The 24,361-nt window shown below is 43.9% G+C and overlaps 1 protein-coding gene across 2 annotated transcripts in view; it reads right to left on the bottom strand.

Moving 5' to 3' along the window:
- LOC138770164 (tyrosine-protein phosphatase non-receptor type 11-like) overlaps positions 1-24,361 on the bottom strand; it is a 96,712-nt gene that overhangs the window by 48,807 nt on the left and 23,544 nt on the right. For both annotated transcript variants that reach the window (XM_069949137.1, XM_069949138.1), the window contains exon 2: positions 2,651-2,773. In XM_069949137.1, coding sequence (XP_069805238.1) covers positions 2,651-2,773 — 123 coding nt within the window. The remainder of the gene's footprint in view (positions 1-2,650; positions 2,774-24,361) is intronic.

Genomic DNA, 24,361 nt, shown 5'->3' with positions numbered 1-24,361 from the left:
ATTTGCTGCTGCTCTGGACAAACAAAGGTGGCAGCGGAGAGCACTGTGTCAGATTAGAAAGAATACATACAGCAGCTGAAGTACTGCAAAGACAAAGTACCCACTTAAGACATATCCTGTGGACATGGCATAAATAGTGGAGAATGGATTACCCCTTTAAGAATGACTTCTATTCCAATAGATAAGAGAACCATAGAGCTACTGAGAATGTTCCAGAAAACTCTTATCCACCGACATTCTGGAGAGAGAACGATAAACAATAATAATGGCTAAAAAACAAAAAGACATCTGCACATCTATTGGTTATTTGGGTAACCTTTCATTTCTGGCTTCCAGAAACACTTTTACAAGTCAGATCAAGTGTGGGTTGTATGGAATTCTTAAAAGGAACAAATTGTTTAAGTAAAATATAAACCAACTCAAAAAGAGGACTACAGATCTAATATGTTTATAAACAAAGGTGGAGAAGAGACATGGTTGTAATAGAGAGGACACCCAGCAGGGATCAGAGCAGCGGCTACTAAAGCGGGCGAATACATCACAGGCGGGCACGGCTCCACAAGCCATTCTGCAGGGATATTTCAGGCACAGTGAGATGTTCCCTATCTATAAACTTATCTGGATGGAAGTTCACATGTCGCACAGTCAGTCTGAGGCCATGACGCTGCATGTATTTTAAGAGATAAATAGATACATACCCATTGACTGCTGAAATAAGCAACTTCTCCAGGACCTGGAAGGGGATAGGACTGTGACTCTATCCAAAAGATGCAGCACATGAGGTCTAAGGCATGTATGGTAGGTGGGCAATGAAAGGGGGAACTAGGCCAGAAAACGTAAGCAAGATTGCCAATAAAGAGCTTCTCCATCAAACACATGTTTATACAGGGACAGCCACTATACAGGGACAGCCACTCATAGGTCATTTTTTTTAAATTCTTTAAAATTTTTATTTTTTAAATAAAGTTAGCAAACAAGTTATTATACATCTTACACTCATCTTCATTGTGCACAAAATACCAAGTTCCCCTCACATAAATAAAGCATCTCTGAAACCCCTATCCCGCACAATTTAATTTTTTTTGCACTTGAATACTGAGCAATGTTTTTTTTTTTTTTTTTTAAACAGCATGGACTCTCAAAGCAAGATGGGGGAGAGATGCTGGCAATTCTTAGGGGTTGGAACAACAAGGTCCCAATCGTTTGAAAAAGCTTTTAATATGTTAAAAAGACACATTGAGGCTGCGTTCACACTACGTATATTTCAGTCAGTGTATGTATATTTCAGTCAGTATTGCAACCAAAACCAGGAGTGGATTAAAAACACAGAAAGGATCTGTTCACACAATGTTGAAATTGAGTGGATGGCCGCCATATAACAGTAAATAACGGCCATTATAACAGCCGTTGTTCTAAAATAACAGCAAATATTTGCCATTAAATGGCGGCCATCCACTCAATTTCAACATTGTGTGAACAGATCCTTTCTGTGTTTTTAATCAACTCCTGGTTTTGGTTGCAATACTGACTGAAATATACATATACTGACTGAAAAATACGTAGTGTTTACACTGAACGATTATCGTGCGAATTTGTACGATAACGATCGAATTCAAACGATAATCGTATGCGTAAAATCAAACAACAAGCGAGAAAGCGTTCATCTTAAAACAGGTTCTTTAAATTGTCGTTCGCAAAAAATTCGCGGATCGTTCTGTGTAAACAGTCGTTCACCAATTTAACCTATGTGCGAGATAGGCTTAAGCGAAATCGTTGATCGCACGATCGGGCGAATTATCGCTCTGTGTAAACGCAGCATAAAATTTTTAAGCCACACTTTAAATTTTGGATCTGGTGTTAAAAATAAGACACTTAGCATCAGATATTAGTCCATGTAATACCCTAGACCAACAGGGTAGCACTCACTGTTCTTCCCACCACCCTAGATTATCAGAAAATGTGGTATTAACTGTAGACCACTGAGAAAGTCAGACAAAGTCAGAGTCGTCGGGTCGGAGCTAGTTCTGGCTGGAGTCAGAAAAAAATGTACCGACTTTAGGGATGCAGCAGGCTGGGTGTGTGTGTGTGCGCGCTATGGCTGCAGCAGGCTAGGTGTGTGTGTGCTATTGCTGCAGCAGGCTAGGTGTGTGTGTGCTATTGCTGCAGCAGGCTAGGTGTGTGTGTGTGTGCGCGCGCGTGCTATGGCTGCAGCAGGCTGGGTGTGTCTACGAGCAGTCTATGGAATTAACCTCCTGCAGCAGAGATAAAGAGGCAGAGCAAGCGTTCTCCCTTGCGTGGCAGCCCCTTTGTTCTTGTGATTGGCGGTGTTCTCAGCAGCCAGACTCTGACCAATCAGCAGTTCTGACATGTCAGAAGTTTTTAAAATCGATAGTTACACTTTAAACGGAAGCTGAACTGCACTAACCAGGCCCAGCCACTATACAATAAATGAGGGGACTGGTTCCAGCCCTGTTCACTGTGTGGAAAAGCTGATTGGTGGGTGGCAAGTGTCGGCACTCTGGTAATTGGCAATTAATGGCCTACCCAAAGGACAGGTCATCAATAGTTTGACCCTGAAAACCCCTATGTCAGGCAATGTCCCGATATCTCGTCTTTCTGCTGTCACAATACTCTAAGCATCCCACATTACCTGACAGACAGCGTGAAGTCTCCAGGGTTGCTCTTGCTAGGCCGGGCCAGAAAACTTCCATGGACCCCATGTGTTAGGAGGAGAGTTTCCGCTTCCAATCCACTGATGTTTGGATGAAACCATCTGACAAGAGAATACAAATAAGATGTCATGTTATAGGACGGTTCAACTTTTCCTATAGTATAAGTGCAATGCTTGCTCATCAAGACAATATCCAAAAATAGTATAAAATACATCCCACTTCTATACAATTTGAGGATCTACAAAAACAAAAAGCTTCAACCCCCACAACTTCACAACTTTGAGCCATACTATACAGTATTATGTAACTATCTATATTTAATCAGCGTGACAGTAAAGAGAAAATGCAGGCGTGACGCATACATTCTGTAGAAGTCACAACAGGGACCGTACAATTGTACCCTCTATGTAAAGAGTACCTGCTAAATACATGCTTCTTTTCCATCCGCTCCTTCTACTCAGACTTTTGTAGAAGAATGGGAAAGTCTGATATCTCATGCATGTCATGAGATTAACACAGATTAACACATATGAAAGCGACTGCACTGTAACATATACAGTGGTACCTCGGTTCTCCAACTTAATTGGTTCCGGAAGGCAGTTTGAGAACCAAGCAGTTTGAAAACCGAGCAGTGTCTTCCCATAGGAAATAATGTAAATGTGATTAATTGGTTCCAGCAGCCATCAATAATTACCTACAATACTCATTTATTACACTGATAAGTGCTCAGTATAATCACTACAGTACAGTACAGAACAGTACTATACTGTACAGGACATTAAACATAAGAAATGTTCATCAGAACAAGCAATTATAGTACAGTAGTCACCAACTCCTCACCCATCCTTTACTGTATAGCGTCCCCCCCCCCACATACAAGCACTGTAATGTATGGGAGATGGTGGTGCACTGCCTGTACTACTACTGCACTGTATATGCACTCCAGCAGTCTTATACAGCACTGTACTGTATGTGAAGCCTCACCACTGCTTAACTCGCCAGGTACAACCCACCAGCCACGCTCGCAAAAACGTTCGAAAACCGAGCAAAGTTCGAATTCCAAACACTACTTCTGGGTAAATTTTCGTTAGAATACCAAGCAGTTCGAGTTCCAAAGCGTTCGAAAACCGAGGTATTACTGTACTCAGAGGGATCATGCACACAGCAACGCCATGTACACAGCAATAAGAGATCCTATACCTCCAAGGCTTTGTTCTCAACATTTTTAATTTTCACATAAACCTTTAATACAAGCAACAACATACTATACATAAACTCCAAAGTATAAAAAGAAGAAAAAAAAAAAAAAACACTCGGCAAAGTAGGAGGAAAAAAAAAAAAAAATGAAGACAGACATTTCCGCAATAGGGAATACGTGTCTGATTGAGGGGGGACCCCCAAGATCTCCTAAACAGGGGCCCTATTCTCCTGCAAGACACATATGCACAAACTGTGCCAGTCATTCTCTATATGACGGCCAGATACAGCCAATTACGGCGCTCACCTATCTCTAGCAGGTCCATAGAGAATACTGAGAAAGTAAGGTCTCCATCTGAGAGTTTGCAGGAATACCACCTTTATTTATCTTGTACTTATTCTGATGTACAGAATGTATCAAAGTTACTAGGTGCATTCACAATTCAAGGGACTTCGGAGCAGAAATTGCCCAGCATACTGTGGCTCAGTGTATGCAAATGTATGGGGACGCAGGTACTTGTTGCACCACAATGCCTGTCTCGAAAAACAATCAGCACAACTGTGAATGGAGATATGAGTTGGACTATTAAATTCAATAAACACAATGGGCGAGATTGATCAAACATGGTGTAAAGTGAAACTGTCTCAGTTGCCCCTAGCAACCAATCAGATTCCACCTTTCACAGACTCTTTGAAAAATGAAAGGGAATCTGATTGGTTGCTAGGGGCAACTGAGCCAGTGTTACTTTACACCATATTTGATAAATCTCCCCCAATGACTTCCTAGTACTTCACATATTATATGGTGGAGAATTGGCATCATGATGGAAAGACAATAAGCCAGAGGAGACAGTGGTCTGCTAGGAAACCTTGGGTTCTAGAATAAAGTGGATATCACTGTGACATGTACCACCTAGCTGACCAAGTCCCCCCCTTCATGGCAGTGGGTTCCCATATGGTAGCAGCCTATTGATAGGATAATGCCCTAGTTACACTGCAGACACTGGTCAGAAATGGTTTGAGGAACATGACTAGTGCTGTGCGAATCTGTCAAACTGTTTGGGTTCAGAACTTAAATGCTCTGCATTATATTCCCCATGGCTTCAGAAGTTGTATGGAGCCCTGTGAGACTGCCTGGAAAACCTATGGCTGTATCCATGTTTTACAGGACTCGTAAATAAAGTTTGGAGAAGGTTGCCGAACCCAACAACCTTGACAGGCCTGCTCAAAACTAAACATAGACTAAGCTGTTGACTTGGCCTCCAAATTATCCAACTCTCATTCAGCATCTTTGAGATGATCTGGGAAACCAAGTCTAAGGGCCCTATTACACGGATCGATAAGCCGAACCGGGCCAATTTGGCAGATTATCGCTCTGTGTAATCAAGACTATGATCAGCTGATCGTTAGTTTAAGTTTGGACCTAAAACACCAAACACCTGACCTCTCCCCGCTTTACCACTGGGATGCTGCTACTGCTGCGATCGGGAAGCCGTAAAGCACAGGGGAGTCAGGTATTTGGGCAAGGGCTGCATTGCTAACAATGTCCATGCAGCCCTTGCTGCCCGGACCGTCTAATAGGTCCAGTAAACAAGCACCAATCTAGCAGATAGGCGCTCATTTACTAAAATGATCGAGTCGCAGTCAGTCCATATAATAGGGCCCGGTCCTGTCTTGAGGTGCCACCTCCAAAATTCAAAAGGACCTGCTGCTATCCTTTTAGTGCCCAGACACTTTCAGGGGTCTTGTGGTATCCATGTGATTAGAGCTAATGCTGCCACAATAGAGAACCAAAAATATTAAAGCAGAAGGTTTTACTTTTTAATGCCTTAATAGGATGTAAATTCCTATACCGAAGACTAAATGTTCTATAGTGCATGGTGTCAATGCAGAAGTGGGGCACTGGATGATCTTAGTGCAATACATGCTCCATCGATCACATATTTGTTGTATTGTAGTCAAGAACTGTAAATGGTAGACACCAGAAATTATGGGCAAAAAAGTCTGGTTGTGAAGATATTCACAGCCATAACCGTGCACTAACCAAAATAACAAAATTCTTAACATAGTACTGATACAGCAAATACAAAAGTACTTATAAAACCATAAAGCAATACACAGAGTAAAAGATCACGGCATGAGAAGAGTGTCAAGTGGAAGCATCTCGCTGGCAGCATAGAAAAGCACTAGAAAAATAGCACATGCTACACCGCACCCCTGTATTTAGGAGGACAAATATCCTGAAACTAGATCTTTTTAGTTTTCTTCCGTCTTAACGTTCTTTACTAGTCTTTACTTTGCTATTTTAAAAAAACCCTCAACCCACCCAACTTATCCTGTATCAAGTCTTTACTATGTTGACTCGACTTCTACCACATATGATAGACAAAGGAAATAATGGGTCCCTGTGCACAAATTGTGCCTGGGCTCCCCCATAAGCAAACTGTGCCACCACATTCCTGGCTCCTCCCCATCCCCACACACTACCCATCCTGGCTGCCCTCCCCATCCCCACACACTACCCATCCTGGCTGCCCCCCCATCCCCACACACTACGCATCCTCGTTGCCCCACCCCCACTACGCATCCTCGTTGACCGCCCCCCCCCCCCACGTATCCTCGTTGCCCGCCCCCCCCCCCCCCCCACACACACACACTACATATTCTGGCTGACACCCCCTTCCCCACACATAACCCACCTGGCCCCCAGTGGTCCTCCAGGTCAACGGGATGCCCAATGCCGCAATCGCCAATGTACGACCGCCAGGTGACGTCACTGGTGTGCACGTCCCGAGGCCGGGCCAGAGCGTGGTGCCACTGTGGCCAGCCTAACATATAGACAAGTGCGGTGTGTGGGGCAGCCACGGCTGCTGGAATCTCGGCATTGGTGGGAAGAGGGTGGCAGGACATGTGATCAGGCACCTAGTACATGGGTGGATGGACAATACATATCACCTTTGCAGCTGGTCTTGGGGCAGTGGAGGGGTTCGCTAGGCTGAGGCTCAGTATCGGAGCCTTGAGAACTCCACTGCTGGTCTGGGCCCCCGTGCAGCTGAACCGGCTGCACAAGTGATATGTCCGCCACTGATTGGGTCTATGCCAGCAAAAAGTTTTTCAATAGTTCTGAAGCATCCATAAGAAACATCTGTAACAGCTTTGTGCATGCAATGTTTAAAAAAGGAGTAAATTTGAGTCAAAGCCAACTTTCTATGCCAGTACATGTTTTCATAAAGGATTTGATGCCGATCTTTCCTAGTATACAATTACAAATTTCCTGTATAGACAAAGTAAAATAAAAATTAGGTCTGCCTGCAGTCACCACTAGTGGGCGCTTAGGAGTTCATTGTACATTGTTTTATTACTCAAATCAATATATAAAACAGTAGAAGAAATTGCAGAAGTATTTTCAAACTTTTTTTTTTATTATTTGGATATTTTTTTCAGCCATTCTTCTTGCACCTGTAGCACAAGCTATAGCCCAAAAACAGCCATTTATGATTGGAAAGTATTACTTCCAAAAAAATACAGCCGTATTTAGACTGTAAGCAGTTATAAAGAGGACTAAAGACTTTTCACCAGTAAACCTAATGTGTTTGCACAAACAGCCCTTTACCCATTAGATTCAATAAAATAGTAAAATGTCTCTTTTGCCAGTTTTTCCTTTTTGAGCTCTTAGCGCAAAAAAAAAAAAAAAAAAAAATCGGTGTTTGCAGAAAGCCTTAGTTGCATTTCCTGAGAAATGAACAACCCCAGAAATTATGGAGTCTTGCTTGGTTTCGTTCTGCGGCTGTATACTTTGACGGGGTATGATAAAAATAAACTAAAATGGGTTAAAATAAAGAAATCTTTCCACTTCTATATGCAGCTTATCTGGACACAACCTACGCCTGCTCGCTTTATCTAGCATAAGCACACCCACTACAGTGTGAGTCAGGAGACTGCTCGCTAACTTTTTGCACTGTACATGCAGGGGTGACAGCTCTATCATGGTTATGTGTCCTCCCACCTGTCCAAGGAGGATTTTTATTAGTATACAATAAAGCTGGTTCTTACCCAAGCCCTTTGTATGCCTAAGTTCATGAGAGATAGGCAAGAGATGAGTGAGGTTGCCAAAAAATTCAGGTTCGCACGAATGGAGACCTATTTGTATCAAGTCATCTCATCGTAACAGATGAAGTCATGCAACTTGAACAAAATGTGTATGTATGGTATGTATAACAGTAAGAGTAAGATTTCAAGAGAATTTCTCAGAACATTTCTGTCCGTTAAATCGGCACCGAAATGTGACCATTGTGCTCCATTAGTTTCCAAAGGTGTCTTCTTCAGATGGTTATTTACAACCTTGTCTGCACCGTATACTAATGAACTGTATAAAGTCATGGAGGAGGAAACCCAAATGGCCAGGTCCTCATTCTGTCCAGCCTTGATGGATATCTCAGAGGATGGGAGTGTAATCATAAGCCTGGCCAACTGGCTGGGTGGAATGGGACACAGACATTCTGACTCTTATCTCCAGAGTCTTCACTAGGGATGAGCGAACCGGCCGAGGTTCGGGTTCGTATGAACCTTAACTATCGGCTTCTGATTCCCGCTGTCCGCCCGCTCCTTGGAGAGGGTGGATACAGCCTGAGGACCGCCTGGAAAACTGGGATACAGTCTATGGCTATGGCTGTATCCCAGTTTTCCAGGCGGTCCTGAAGGTTGTATCCACCCTCTCCACGGAGCGGGCAGACAGCAGGAATCAGAAGACAATAGTTCAGGTTCATAGGAACCCGAACCTCGGCCGGTTCGCTCACCCCTTGACTTTACGTTGTAGGGAATACAGCTTTTAAAGACTTCTTTAGCAATTAAGGCTAGGTTCACAACTGATAAAAAAAAGTCTATGATTATTATTAGAGATGAGCGAATCTCAAGCACGCTTGGGTTTGTCCAAACTGAAGTGTGCGGCTTTTGATTAACGCAGGCTGAAGTTGTTGAATGCCTCCCCCAGAGGCTCCATATAAATAGGGATACAGCCATGGGCTGTATCCAAGTTTTCCAGGTAGTCTAAGGGTGTCTTTACATAGAGAGATTTATCTGACAGATTTTTGAAGCCAAAGCCAGGAATGGATTTCAAAAAAGGAAAAATCTCAGCCTTTCCTTTATGACCTTTTCTCTGTTTGTAGTCTGCTCCTGGACTTGGCTTCAAAAATCTGTCAGATAAATCTCTCTGTGTAAAGGCACCCTTAGGGTTGCACTCAACTTCTTCAGCCACCAGTAATCAAAAGCTGCACGCTCTAGTTCAGACAAACCCAAGCGTGCTTGAGAGTCGCTCACCTCTCAATCATGAATACCAGCAGGGCAGTATTCCAATGTATACTGCCACATACCCGCTGAGCTTGATGGAGCACATACAGTATGCTACTAGTGACTATGTTCACCCCATTTGGTCCAGCACCAGTGCTGGGGAGGAGTAAAACCTTCCTACAGATTCACCTTACAACAATGAAAGTAGAAATGTAAACGTGTTTGCTTTCACAGTAAATTTAGGAAGTGCCGACTACTCGCTCATAGATTCCCAACACGTCAGAAGGGGGAAAAAAAAAGTACACATTATTCTTCATTCTTTAAAGCGACTCTGTACCCACAATCTGCCCCCCCCCCCTTCCCAAACCACTTATACCTTCAGATAGCTGCTTTTAATCCAAGATCTGCTGTCCTTGGGTCCGTTCAGCAGGAGATGGTTATTGTCATAAAAACAACTTTGAATCCTGCAGCGCTGTGTCTAACGGCCGGGGCTTACATTTGAATATGCATTAGGCTGCCACACCCTCTCTGTCCTCCTTCCTCATCATTAGGAATGCTCCAGGCAGATTGCTCCCTATTCCCCACCTGTGTGTATAATGAACATGGGCTGGATCGTTAAGACACCTGTGTAAAGCTTAAACAGCAGTAAATGTTCCTGAATCATTCCTAATGATGAGGAGGGTGGGGAGGAAGGACGGAGAGGTGTGCCAGCCTAATGCATATACAAATGTAAGCCCCGGCCGTTAGACACAGCGCTGCAGGATTAAAAGTTGTTTTTATGACAATAACCATCTCCTGCTGAACGGACCCCAGGACAGATCTTAAAAGCAGCTATCCGAAGATAGGAGTGGTTTGGGGGGGGACAGATTGTGGGTACTTTAAAGATTGTGAGTCGCTTTAAAGAATATGTATAATTTTACAAACTTTCGACATGTTGTAGTGACCCACTGATCAAAAGGTTTGTGAAAATGAAAGGTGTCCTTTAAGGATTTATGTACATAGGTAACAGCAAGAGATATATTATAGGGGCTAATAAAAAGTGATGACTATGTACAAAAACTAATAAATCATTGCCCTCAATAAAATTGGTAATCAGTTTTTTTTTTTTTTTGCTTGGCCAATAATTCGGAATTTCGCAATAGAAAATGAAAATTAAAAAGAAAAAAATAAATCGTTCTGGTCCCAGTGATGACTGATTTAAAGGGTTGTTGTACACTCACCTTCCCACTCCCTCAATTATAAGAACTTACTGTTTACAGATCGACATGTAGAAAGTACATGTTCAGTCAATCACTGGCCAATAATCCAGAATACACAATAGAAGATAAAATATATAAAATAAAATAGCGATTGGCTAAATGTGTACTTCCTGCTTATCGATCTGTAAACAGGAAGTGCTAATCAGTGAGAAGCGGGAAGGTGAGTATAACTTATTTTTCATTTATATTTTGTGGTGCCCAACAACCCTTTAAACCAGCCATTACTGGGAACAGAAGGTGCTACTCTATCAAATATCCTGGCTTATTGATCAGTGATTGGCTGAATGCATTCCTACGTGTCAATCTGTAAACAGAAAAGTGCTGACTATGGAGAAATGAGCACCATTGTGACTTTCATGGCAAGGAATTAGGCAGGAAAGTAGTTTTTTTTTGTTTTGTTTTGTTTTTTTGTGCTGGACTACCCTATTAATTTAATCATTGGATCAAAAATTCTTCATTATCAAACAGTCATAGCAAAGCCGTAAAAAAAAAAAAAAAAAAAAAAAAGGGAATCCCACTGTAATAATAATAAATAATAATAAATAATTATGCATCATCATGTTTGCAATACTGAAATTATAGATCTACGGCACTAACAAAATCCGGACACATCTGCAGGACTCGGCACAACCCAGTTGCAACTGGAGTGCACCACAAAGTGAAAGAACGGGACGCATCTTCCATGCTCAGTAGAAAATCAGAGCAGTACACTGTGTAAAGCTGTAACAACAATGTCTGCGGCTGTGTAACTGAATATGCCAGCGTACTTATCCCCCTTTAACCACTTCACCACACCACCATGGAAATGTGCACCCTGTAGACACACAGTCAGATAACTAGACATCCAAGTCACGTCACAGTTCCCCATGTCATGCTCCAGTCTTGTCACCTTGCCAGGCTGTACCGGGCCCAGCAGGATGATATAACACCGCGGCTAATTAACGCCAGGCTATTTTGGGCGCAGGCAGTGTGTCAGGGCAGAATTTAGCCCTTGATGGGGCTCGTGCCTCTTTGATGCTGTGCCAGGGTTATTCTCGCCGCTTGCACATCAGAGAAAGCGAGGCAGAAATAAAACCTCTGTGTGCTGTATTTAGCAGGTCCACAGCTGTGGAGGTTTCGGTGCGTCCCAAGAGCCACGAGGTTAGTGCCAAGGATCCAGGACCTCAAACCTCATAGTATGGTCTAAAGCCAAGCGGAGAGCCCCAGAAGGGGACATCGTATTAACCATGTGGAATCTTGTATATTATACTCTTTAACTGGACAATCTGATGGCTGCATAAGTGGAAATCAGAAAAAGAAATTTCTACAGTTTAGTTTCTCACAAAAAATTTAAAAATTTCTCAAATTTTTTTTCTAACCTTTAAAGAAAACCAGTCACATCTCCTGACATGTCTGTTTTAGGAAATACTTGTATTCCCCATGAAATAATAATTCTGAAGCAGTTTTTTGCGCAGTTATTTCTCCTGGAGATGTATGAATGGAGCATCTCTCTACAATCTAACACTTCCCAATCAGAATAAAGCACACCGGTCATAATGTACACTGACCCGATCGGTGTGAAATCCATTCTGCTGCTGGAAGTTTGGATAGCCATGGATAGGACCACGTTGGCCAGTTGTGTGCACAAGCCCCACTGGATCTGAATAGGGCTCACGCACAGTTCCGACCCGGTGTGGTTGCATCCATGGATACCAAAAGTTCTAGGGGCAGAATAGATTTCACACCGATCGAGTCGGTGTACATGACAGGTACCCATTAAGGAGGAAGCCCCAGGCATCTTAGATATCAACTACCCGACCCTATTCTTTGAGATATAAACAGAGTGACAAGTTCATGTGTGCGTGGAGTTCGGAAGAGATGGTTGTCAGATGAAAGATGTTAGGCTTGGGGTACTATTACACGGAACGATAATCGGCCCGATTCGGCCAATTATCGCTCCCTGTAATAAATGCAACGATCAGCCGATGACAACGATCATCGGCTGATTGCCGATATAGGTTAAACCCTAATTTTGTCGGGCGCCAACCGCGCACCGCTACGTGCAATAGCGGTGCATGGCCGGCAACTAACGATATACATTACCCATCCACGTTCCAGGGCTGGTCTTGCAGTCCGCTTCTCCCGGGGTCCCACGCGCGCTCTAGCTTCACAGCGGCCTGTCAGCTGATAGGCCGCTCAGCCAATCACAGGCCGCGGCGGTCCCAGCCTGTGATTGGCTGAGCGGCCTACCAGCTGACAGGCCGCTGTGAAGCTAGAGCGCGCGTGGGACCCCGGGAGAAGCGGACGGCAAGAGCAGCCCTGGAACGTGGATGGGTAATGTATGGCAGTTTAGCAAGGGCTGCAAGGACATCAGTAACGATGTCCTTGCAGCTCTTGTCAAACGATTATCGGGCTGTGTAATAGGCCCAGTAAACGAGCAACGATCTAGCAGATCGGCGCTAGTTTACAGGTATTATCGGGCCCTGCTCGGCCCGTGTAATACCACCCTTAGACTGTCAACTGGGTAGAACCACATTACTTAATGGAGAGACAATTCAGATCCAGGCCCTGTTGGCAACTGAACAATGGGCGACTGCCTCCTTGACAATAAGTGGATCCTATTGCAGTCTATGGATCGTCAAGAGGGAAGGTCACCGATTCTCTCAATGAGGTAAGAACCTGGGTGCTTTACTTTGAGAAAGGAATGATTGTGACCACCCGATTCACAGTCTAGGCCCTTAATAATATAGTGGGGGCTGTTATCAAGTAAGTATGGGCCTAAAGAAATCTTATTTAAAAACTTGAACCTATGGAGTGGTGAATCTACACAGATAACAGTGAATATTTATTGAGACCATGGGTCCTCTAAGCTTCAGGCCTTCTACTTTGGTTGACCATGTTTCCAAGCAGATAAAACATTACTTATACACTCTGGGGGTGGGTTCACGTGTCCCATATCTGCAGCGGATTTCACAGATACCTTTGGATACATTCCCTGTCACTTCAACGAGATTACATACTCGTAGCACGATTGTCATCCCACAGAGTATATATATACCTGCCCCGTTCGGAGCATACTATACCTGGCCCACACTCCAGCTACATCTGAGGCTCCCGGTCCCCATAGGTCCAGCTCAGCCAGCCAATCAGTGCACAGCCCCGCCACAGTCACTGATTGGCTGGACGGGACCTCAGGAAAGCGGGAGCATGTAATCTCAATGAAGTGACAGGGTAGGAATCCACAGCGGACTTGCAGCCTGAAATCTGCTGTGGAACGGTATGTGTGAACCCACCCTTAGGGTGTGATCATAGATAGCGGCAGATTTTACAGAATTTTCATTCCAGTGCGAGAATGAAGTGAAAGCCATATTTAACTATCATTTACTATATTTTCCAGCCTGGGAGGCCGTTAGTTAGATATGGCTTTTACTACCTTCTCGCAGCAGAATGAAAATCCGTCCATAGATTGTAATGAACAGAGTATCACAGATTTTAAGTGCCTGTACCCCCAGGCCCAGGCTGAAGCACTGGAGAGGGGCCGACCCACCCCCAGTGGGAAGAAACCCCAGCCCCTCCATGACATGACTCCCTTAGAATCAATGGAACACTTTCATAGAGGGGCTCGGGGTTCCTCTCACTAAGGATTGGTCGGCCCACCTCCATTGCTTCAGCCTGGGCCTGGTGATACAGTCACTTTTACCGCATAATTTCACGCAAACTCGCTACGTGTGAACGCACCCTAATACATCAGAAACAGCTGATAATCCGGCACTATATTTCCTCCTAAAGCCCAATGAACCTGTTGATGGGCCTCACAAGCTCTTTACCTTCTAACTTTATTAATTAAAAATTTTCTTTGCTGCATTGTGTAGATATTCCCTAATTGCCCCTATGCTAATCAGGGGCTTAGGAGCATTTGGGGTGTCAACCGTAGCACCCGCTCAGTTTCCTCCCGTCCATTATGCATATTCATATATGCATAGTGGCCTCTATTTACCGCGCATGTGCAGGAAAGATGTCTGGTCGGAGACTGGCTGTTTCCCATGCATGCGCAGTAAATAGAGGCCACTATGCATATATGAATATGCATAATGGACGCGAGGAAACTGGCTGGGGGGATGAGTGGGTGCTACGGTTGACACCCCAAATGCTCCTAAGCCCCTGATTAGCATAGGGGTAATTAGGGAATATCTACACAATGCAGAGAAGAAAATTATTAATTAATAAAGTTAGAAGGTAAAGAGCTTGTGATGCCCATCAACAGGTTCATTGGGCAGAACTTGCTGATAGATTTAAAGCGACACTAACAACACTTTCCTAAAGGCCATTTTATATGTGCTGATTATTGGCAACAAGCACTCCTACAAGCGTCATTCGGCCGATAACTGGCCCATGTAAAAGTGCCAGCTTTTAGCTGTTTAATAGAAAAAATGGATGCACTTGTGTCCATCTGTTTGGAGACAGTTTTCTAATGACTTAAAATTAAAGGAAAAATAAATAAATAAATAAAAACAAAACACTTTTGCAGTATCTGGCCAACAACCTCATAGTACGTGGGCTGACCAGAGGCTGGTAAACCACGAGAACAGAATTCACCAGGTACCAGGAGTTTTTGATACTGAAAACGTTCTACAAACTGCTGCGATGTAACAAGTTCAAGACGTTAAACCACAACTCTCTCCCTAAAAGAGGAAGGGGGAACAAGGCTGAAAATATGCATCTACATTTCCTGGATAACACAGAAAGTAACATACAGGAAGTCTGTAGAGAGGAGATTACCTCTTCAATCGGAGTGTAACAAAGAATGACAAGCGAGCCGGTGCCAGAGAGAAACCTCTCCAGACCCCAAGAGTAGAGCTAAATAGTGCATTACAGTTATACCTCACCAAGTCCGCCCCTTCAGATACTGTGCAAATGTAGCAAACGCTCAACGGACATTGGACAAGTTACATTCCATTCATTTAAATGGCGCGTGATGCAGTAAACGGCACTTTTAATGTTTGCTACATGTGCACATTCCATATATAAGAGTGCATGGAGAATAGTGGACTGACTGGTTTACAAGACACATACAGGAAGCTGAATTGCTGGTTACTATACACAATACAGGCCCCGCTCACTCTTCTTTAACAAAGATTTCTGTAGCCAAATCTGGGTCTAAAAAAAAAAAAGTGGGTAAACTTAAAACTTGTGACCTAAAGCCCCTATAACATGGAACAATTGTTTAAAAATTCACTAAACCGATTGAAATGAACGATTATCTGTCCGTGTAATAACACCCAACAATTAAATGACGGATGAAAAAATTGTTCATCTTTGTCTTTCAACATGTTGAAAAATTACCGTTAGTAGTTCGCCGATCTTCGCATGTTTATCGTTGTTCGCCGATAAAACGAATTAGGAACGATTAGAGACCGTATAACGATGTAAAAACGATCGTTCATAACAGTAATCAGTGAATGTAATAACCTCAGAATCGTTCGGCACAAAATCTCTAGCAAACGATAATCACCATGTGTAACACTTTACATGACAGACGAAATTCTACATGAAGAAGTTCTGCTGTAAAATCTGTGCCGATCTGGATGCGGACTTGACTGGATTTCAATGAAATCTGATTGGTTGCTAGGGGCAACCAAGACGATTCTACTTTACACCAACTTGATAAATCCCCCCCAATAAATTAGAGATTAGAAAATGGGACACAATCTGAGATTAGCTGAGGGAAAAGTCAGAAGAAAAAGTAAATACTACTTTACCGAAAGAGTAGTAGATATCTGGAACAAACTTCCAGCAGATGTGGTTGGTAAACCTACAATAATTGAATGTAAAGCTGCCTGGGATAAACATACATCTATCCTAAGATATAATAAGAAATAATATAAGGGCAGACTAGATGGACCGGGTGGTCATCTGTCAGCAATCTTCTTTTTAAAAAAAAAAATCCCTTTAAATTGCTGTTAAATATATCACATTGTTATTATTACCAAACTCTTTCTATATTTAAAATGAGAAGTTGCCGTGTCATCACCTTCTCTAGAAATGTGCTTGTTTCCTGCATCAGAATCATCATCATCTGACATGTCATTTATAGATCAGTGTGGAAGGCGGCAGGTAGGATCGCAGCTCGAATTGGCTTGTAATAAAACTTAGAGGGGTTCTCCACAATGGACAATCACTCAGCTAAACTCAGCAGCAAGTCTTTAAAAAGGGGTTATCCAGTGCTACAAAAACATGGCCACTTTTCTCCCTCTCTCGTCTCCAGATCGGGTGGAGTTTCAAATGCTAAGTTTACACGGAGCGATTATCGGGCGAATTTTCGCGACAACGATCGAATTCGAACGATAATCGTCTGTGTAAACGCGGCGAACGATCGAAAAATCGTTCATTTCGATCTTTTAACATGTTCATAAATCGTTGTTCGTAGTTTGCAAAAAATTCGCCGATCGTTCCGTGTAAACTGTCATCGCGCGATAGTCCAGCCGCTCGCAGCCCAGCCCCCCGCGCCGGCTCAATCGCCGCCACCGCTCTGATCAATACCCCCGCCGCTCCGATCGCCACCCTCACCCGCTCCAATCGCCCCCACCGATCGCCAATCAATGCACGGCAGCACTGATTGGCTGAAGAGGGGAGCCGGGAATTTCAAATGGCTCCCCTTCAGCCAATCAGTGCTGCCTTGCATTGTTTGAAATTCCCGGCTCATCTCTTCAGCCAATCAATGCGCTGAAGAGGGGAGCCGGGGATGTCGGAAGACCTGCTGCACGGAGCAGGTAACATATGCTCTTAGCCGCGGCAGTGGCGGGGATCGGAGCGGGGGGGGGGGGGGGGGGGGGGGGGTCGATCGGAGCGGCGGCTGGGTGGCGATCGGAGCTCAGTTCCATTGAAGTAAATTGAGCTTAATTGCAAATCACATCTGAACTGGAGACAGGAGCGGGGGGAAAAGTGGCCATGTTTTTGTAGCGCTGGATAACCCCTTTAATTTCCCAGCAGCACCATCACCACAGGAGAAATAAAACACAGCTTGTATGGACCGCATGGAGAAGAGAGAAGAACGGAAAGTGCTGGGCAATATAGAAATCTATATTATAAAATAAAGATTCCCAGTGTCCGGCTCCATTCCCTCAGCCCTGGGTGCAATTAGTGTCGATTGGTTTATGGTGCCCGTCTGGACCAGCGGCGGTCACGATTATAACTAGACATCCCTATAATGCTATAACACTGCGGTCAGTGCCTAGCCGAGCCAGTAACTATCGTTCTCTAATCTGGCTGACATCATCAGGACGCGAACCAGTCTGGTCCCAATGACAGACCAGTTACTGTCAGAGCTGGAACCAGTCCATGCTATGGGTAAGCCACAATCACCAGGTTTCAGGAGTGAGCAGGATGCCATTATCAGAACCTGAAACAACCGGGTTCCCATGAAATCACACGGAGGATAGACAGTAAATAAATGTTCAAAATCTATGTAAATAAAAAGGGAGAAACAAAAAAGTATTTAAAAAAAAAAAAAAAAAAAAAGTTTAAAAAACCTGCCCTGCAAAAGATTAAAAATCCTACGTGGCAAGACACATTTACCATGGGTATCAATGCTCAGGCAATAATATAATAAAACTTATGTATTTATATTTTAATATAACACCTGATCCTGGCCCTATCGGCTGTTACACCCTCCCATAAAAAAATATGAGTTTTCTCGGATGAAGCTCCATCAAGTCCAGACGCTGCGGCTAAGGCCAAAGGATAGGGACATATCTAAAACTAAAATGAAGTATTTGCTCTCTGTGCTATAGAGTGATGTCATATATGAAACAATGTACATATAGCATAATACATTACTAATTGAAAAAAAAAAAACCTAAAAAGCTCAAAATTTTAAACAAACAGAAGATTGTTGGAAGAAAAAGACCACCTGGTCCATCTAGTCTGCCCTTATGTTATCTGCTTTATTATTATTATTATTATATTAGGAAAAATATATGTTCATTCCAGGTTTACATTCAGTTACTGTAGATTTACCAACCACATCTGCTGGAAGTCTGTCTCATGCATCTACTACTCATTCAGTAAAGTAGGATTTTCTTGCCATTTAACCTTTGATCTTGGTGTTAAGGCACAAAAAAAAAAAAAAAAGAAAAAGTAATGGAAGGGTTAAACGTCCCAGGAGAATCTGGCATGTGATCAGATGGCTTGTATACATGTACAACATATGACACGTTCATCACAGCACGTTTAATAACACTTATGTAATAATCTGACCCACAACTTCATCTGAGGAGCATTGTTTCATCTAGACAGACCTTTGATGTTCCGTGTCCAAATTGGACACGGTACTAAACAGTAACCCAATTACTTCACCTTCAAAGACCAGATCCGCCCCTACACAAGCAGCGGCAAATCGGTTCATTCAGGTTACGAAAACAGTGGCAAGAAATTAGTATTTTTGTTTTTTTGTTTTTTTAACACAAATTTGCTACTGAGGGAAAGCATTGCATTCTGGAACCTGTAGTACTGTGTACAACTGATAAACCAGGAAGTGCAGAAAAACAAAACAAAACCCCCCAAAACAAATTTTTGGTAGTTTCAAAAATGGAAAAGAAAGGTAAGTAGTGCTTTATGCTTCTGCAGAAGTTTCTTTTTTTAACCTCTACCTGGAGGTTCCCTCTAAGAGCTCCCTGTACTGGGTGGGAGGGGAGTGGAGGAAGGGCATGGTCTGTATAGCGGGGTCTACAGCAGTGTACTCTAAACCCAAGAAGTCTCCCTCACCTTACAAATCATAGCAGATCCACTTCAAACTGGGGCTTGTATTAGGGGACAGGACAGTGGAGGTAATCGCATCATAGCTGTAACCCCTCTCTCCTCGGACAGAGAATGCTGTTATACTTTGCCCACATATGTCCTGCACATTCCGCCCTGCAGTCCCTGTCAGGCCTTGTGTTTCCCATAATCTCCATTCCTGCTATAATGTGCCTGCACTTACACTGAGCTATACACACTGCTGCTATGATGTGCCTGTACTCACACACAAAAGTTTTTGTCACTGTCCTCCTGCACAGCTCTGTCATTCTCACTTCCTGATTGGTCTAGGCTGAACACACACCCCTTCCCATAGCTGTCATGTGACCACACAGCCCTCTGAAAGCAGCCCTGCTTCTCTATTCTAGCCTGTTGTACTACGCTACTGCATTATGAGGATCTGCAGCTGCATCCTGTATCTACAAACTGCTGCTGGTTTTTTTTCAGGTTTGTGCATTTGTTATAGGTTTTACTCCACATGCTGATTGCTATACTGTACAGTAACTTATAATATGACATATTCAGCTGTTTCTAAGGGTTTTTTCGTTTGTTTTACCTTTTAGGGTACAAACCAACTTGACGTATTTGCTGCGTGAATCAGTCTTAAAAATAAGCAGGCAAAACGCAGGTTGGCTTTATACAATTGTTCTGCGTTAAAATACGCAATTGCGTATTTTTGAAGTGTGAAGCTACATGCGTTTTTTCGCACAGGTTGTTAACAACTGATGCTTTGCTAACAACAAGCTTCACGCTTCAAAAATACGCAATTGCGTATTTTAACGCAGAACCATTGTATAAAGCCAACCTGCGTTTTGCCTGCTTATTTTTAAGACTGATTCACGCAGCAAATACATCAAGTGGGTTTGTACCCTAATACAGAATTTTTTTAAAAATCATTATTTTGGGGGTTTGGAACCAATTGTCTGCATTTTAATGTTTTCTTATGGGAAAATTTGCTTTGGTTTAAAAGGGATTTGGATTACAAGCACGGTCCCGGAACGAATTATTCTCGTAATCCGAAGCACCACTGTACAAGTAAGCCAACCCAGAAGAAAAGAAACAAAGTGTTTTAAAGGGGTACTCTGGTGGGAAAAAAATATTTAGTTAGTTATACAGTTTGGAAATTACTTCTATTTAAAAATTTCAAGTCGTCCAGTACTTATCAGCTGCTATATGTCCTGCAGGAGGTGGTGTATTCTTTCCAGTCCAGCCTGACACAGTGCTCTCTGCTACCACCTCTGTCTGTGACAGGAACTGCCAAAAAGCAGAAAAAGGTTTTCTGCTCTGGGCAGTTTCTGACATGGACAGAGGTTGCAGCGGAGAGCACTGTCAGACTGAAAACAATACAGCAATTCCTGCAGGACGCACAGCAGCTGATAAGTATTGGAAGGCTTGAGATTTTTAAATTTACAAAAAAAAAAAAAACTGTATAACTTTCTGCCACCGAAACATTTAAAGGAAAAAAATTTCCCTGTAACATGTGACGTGCCACTGTTCTAAGTTTGGCACATCTTTTGCTTGTCTATTTTCATGCTGTTCAAATCCAACATGATTTTCTCTTCCAGCTTGCAAAATTAAATAGATGGCAGTGTAAGGGCTAATGGGAGAGGGAGAAGAGAGCAGGAAATGGGTATTTCTGTGAAGCCTGGGTAATTATTTTATAGAAAATCTGGCTTGAGGCACAGTCTTCAGAAGCCTTAAAGGGGTGCAGCATAGGAAACCCATTTTTAGTTATAGTTATTAGGGATTGCATGGGGATCTCTCTCTTGACCTGAGGGAGAAATCCTTACCATAAGCAACTCTCACCCTGGAGGACCTGACCCACCCAGCGTTACACAAACGATTCAATTATTTAAAAGGACAATGTGTAATTTCTTAGCTCACCTGTGGAGGCACGGCAGGTGTGGTGTCCCACCAGGGCCGGGACAAAGGGTAGGCCAGGGTAGGCGATGGCCTAGGGCGCCATCTCCTGGTGAATTACAGGGGGCGCAATGTAGCTTTACGTAAAAATCCCCCCACCTGACCTCACACAGCAGCATCCCTTTTCCACTCTGCTCCAGCTCCGCAATGGCAGGACCTGCGCTGCTCCTCCTCTCTTCTGCTTGGCTCCGGAGCAGAAGAAAAGCTTCTAATTAATGTCACATGACCTCTGGAGCCAATCAGGAGAGGGGAGAAGTGCAGGGACAAGTGTAATGGCAGATACCCCAACCCCCGCCCCCCCTCTCGGACAGAGAACGATGAGGAGACTGATCGGCATCCTCAGAAACATCCTCAGTGTCCTCCTCCACTGCTACTGCTGTGTGGGTGGGTGAGTATTTGTGTACTAATGGAGTGAGTGTGAGTGTGTGTACTAATGGAGTGTGTGTGTGTGTGTGTGTGTGCGCGTGTACACTAATAGACTGTGTGTGTGTGTGTGTGTGTGTGTGTGTGTGTGTACACTAATAGACTGTGTGTGTGTGTGTGTGTTAGTGGAATTTGTGACTGAGATAGGACAACTCCCAGCATGACCTGTATGACTGAGGTAGGACAACAACTCCCAGCATGACCTGTATGACTGAGGTAGGACAACAATACCCAGCATGACCTGTGTGGCTGAGGTAGGACAACAAGTCCCAGCATGACCTGTGTGGCTGAGGAAGGACAACAATTCCCAGCATGACCTGTGTGGCTGAGGTAGGACAACAACTCCCAGCATGACCTGTGTGGCTGAGGTAGGATAACAAGTCCCAGCATGACCTGTGTGGCTGAGGAAGGACAACAACTCCCAGCATGACCTGTGTGGCTGAGGTAGGACAACAACTCCCAGCATGACCTGTGTGGCTGAGGTAGGACAACAAGACCCAGCATGACCTGTGTGGCTGAGGTAGGACAACAAGACCCAGCATGACCTGTGTGGCTGAGGTAGGACAACAACTCCCAGCATGACCTGTGTGGCTGAGGTAGGACAACAACTCCCAGCATGACCTGTGTGGCTGAGGTTGGACAACAACTCCCAGCATGTTCCTGTGTGGCAGAGGTAGAACTACAGCCCCCAGCATGCACCTGTGTGACTAAGGTAGAACTACAGCTCCCAGCATGCTCCTGTGTGTGTGGGGAGGGGGGGGGGGGCGCCATTTGCCTTCTCTGCCTAGGGCACCAAAACTCCTTGTCCCGGCCCTGTGTCCCACTATGGGTGTTGCTATTGGTTACACCCTTTGTAAAAGCCTATACTTTGTGGTGATGTAGTAGTCCCAGAGTTTTGCCACAAGATGTCTTGCTACAAGTATGTATGCCTAGATATTGCACAGCTGTAGTACCCAAAGGGTTATTGTTTGTTTGTGTACCACATGGATCTGCACACCAATCAGAGTTTTTTTTCTCCTCTTGTCTAAGCCTTCACTAGAGAGGACAAGTCAAGGATCATCTCAACCCACGCCGTGGGCAAGGAGAGACAAAGTGCAGGACAGTATCCATTAAAGTAGTAAGGAACTGATCCAGATAGAGCAAAGTTGCTAGAAGCCTGCGAACTCTATCTCGCAGTGCGGGTGTAAGCAGTGAACCCTCAGCATTCCGCTCATCCCAGGTAACAAGGTCTAGGGCTTGTGTCACCCTCTAGGACGGGTCACTCGACACTGGTGGGCAATAGGTGGTGCAAAGACCAAAGAGTCAAAACACAGGTACAAGTATTCTATCTATCCTCAAGTATTCCTCTATTTCTACCTCCAAAGTTCCAGGAGAGCACAGTACTACTTGGGTTGGGACTCTCTCAACATCCTCCTCTCTACTCTTCTGATCCTCTTCTCTACTTCTCATCACGCAACCCAGTCAGCACGACTGTATCACTCCTTCTATTGTCAGTGAACATGAACTCTAAAGTATTAAAGTAGAAGTCCGGCCAAAACTATTTTTTAATATATTACTTACGGAAATTTAGACAAATTTCTAATGTACATTAATTTTGGGAAATACACATATAGGGCTATTTCCCTTAATTTAGTACATCAGGGAGACTTTAGATTCTCTAAAAAAAGATGACGTCACGAACCAGGGGGTGTAAATACAATGGATCACCAGCGCCCCTGCTGGACACTCCATTGTAATTACAATGGATGTGTATGTAAATGTAATACAGTATACAGTGTTTTTGATTGAATACATTTATGGAATACTTTGGGGAGCAAGTGTGATGGCTGACTCCCCGCCCGGCCACCGCTCTCCGATCACACATGCCGGCCGGGGACACCAGGAAGCACCGGGAGCCGGTATGTGTTATCGGAGAGTGGCGCTGGGCGGGGAGTCAGCCATCACATAGTGTAAAGTTTGGCCGGAGGGGGATGATAGCTGCACAGTGATGAGCGGCTCCCCCTGCGCCCATCAGCAGCAGCAGCGATATAACCCAGCTACTACTCTCCCATCACCATGAGAGTAGTAGTTGTCTAGTTTAGAGCGGCGGGCGTTCGGTAGCGGCGGCGGTTCGGCGGGTTACTGTTATGTACTGATTGATTACATTTATGGAATACTTTGGGGAGCAAGGACACTTGCTCCCCAAAGTATTCCATAAATGTATTCAATCAAAAACACTGTATACTGTATTACATTTACATACACATCCATTGTAATTACAGTGGAGTGTCCAGCAGGGGCACACTATATATAGAAGTCAATGGTACTTATTGACTTCTATATATAGTGCGCCCCTGCTGGACACTCCATTGTAATTACACCCCCGGTTTGTGACGTCATCTCTTTTTAGAGAATCTGAAGTCTCCCTGATCTACTAAATTAAGGGAAATAGCCCTATATGTGCATTTCCCATAATTAATGTAAATTAGAAATTTGTCTAACTTTCTGTAAGTAATAACATATTAAAAAATAGTTTTGGCCGGAGTTGTCCTTTAAGTAACTTATCAAGTGTAAAGTATTGTATCAAGGCAAAGCCGTATTATCTGCTGCCTACCTCAAGTATCTTCAGAGAAAAAAAGATTATATTTATGCTTAAGAGACTCTGTGATTCCTTGTCAAACACCGACACAGCACATCCCCCCTTTCCGTGGGTGGCAGTACCAATAGTCCAGGTGAGTCACTACTCCACTCCGGACCACTGTGATAACTACCCAAGGGACCCCGCAACAACCCGGCAGGTCACTGTCCACAGGGGAACAAGGTATAGCCAGCCCATTAAAATATAAGCAGGTG

Source organism: Dendropsophus ebraccatus, chromosome 12 (genome assembly GCF_027789765.1).
Source record: "Dendropsophus ebraccatus isolate aDenEbr1 chromosome 12, aDenEbr1.pat, whole genome shotgun sequence".
NCBI classification, from domain to species: Eukaryota; Metazoa; Chordata; class Amphibia; order Anura; family Hylidae; genus Dendropsophus; species Dendropsophus ebraccatus.
The sequence above is the reverse complement of the archived record's forward strand: the minus strand, read 5'-3'. Positions and strand labels throughout refer to the sequence as shown.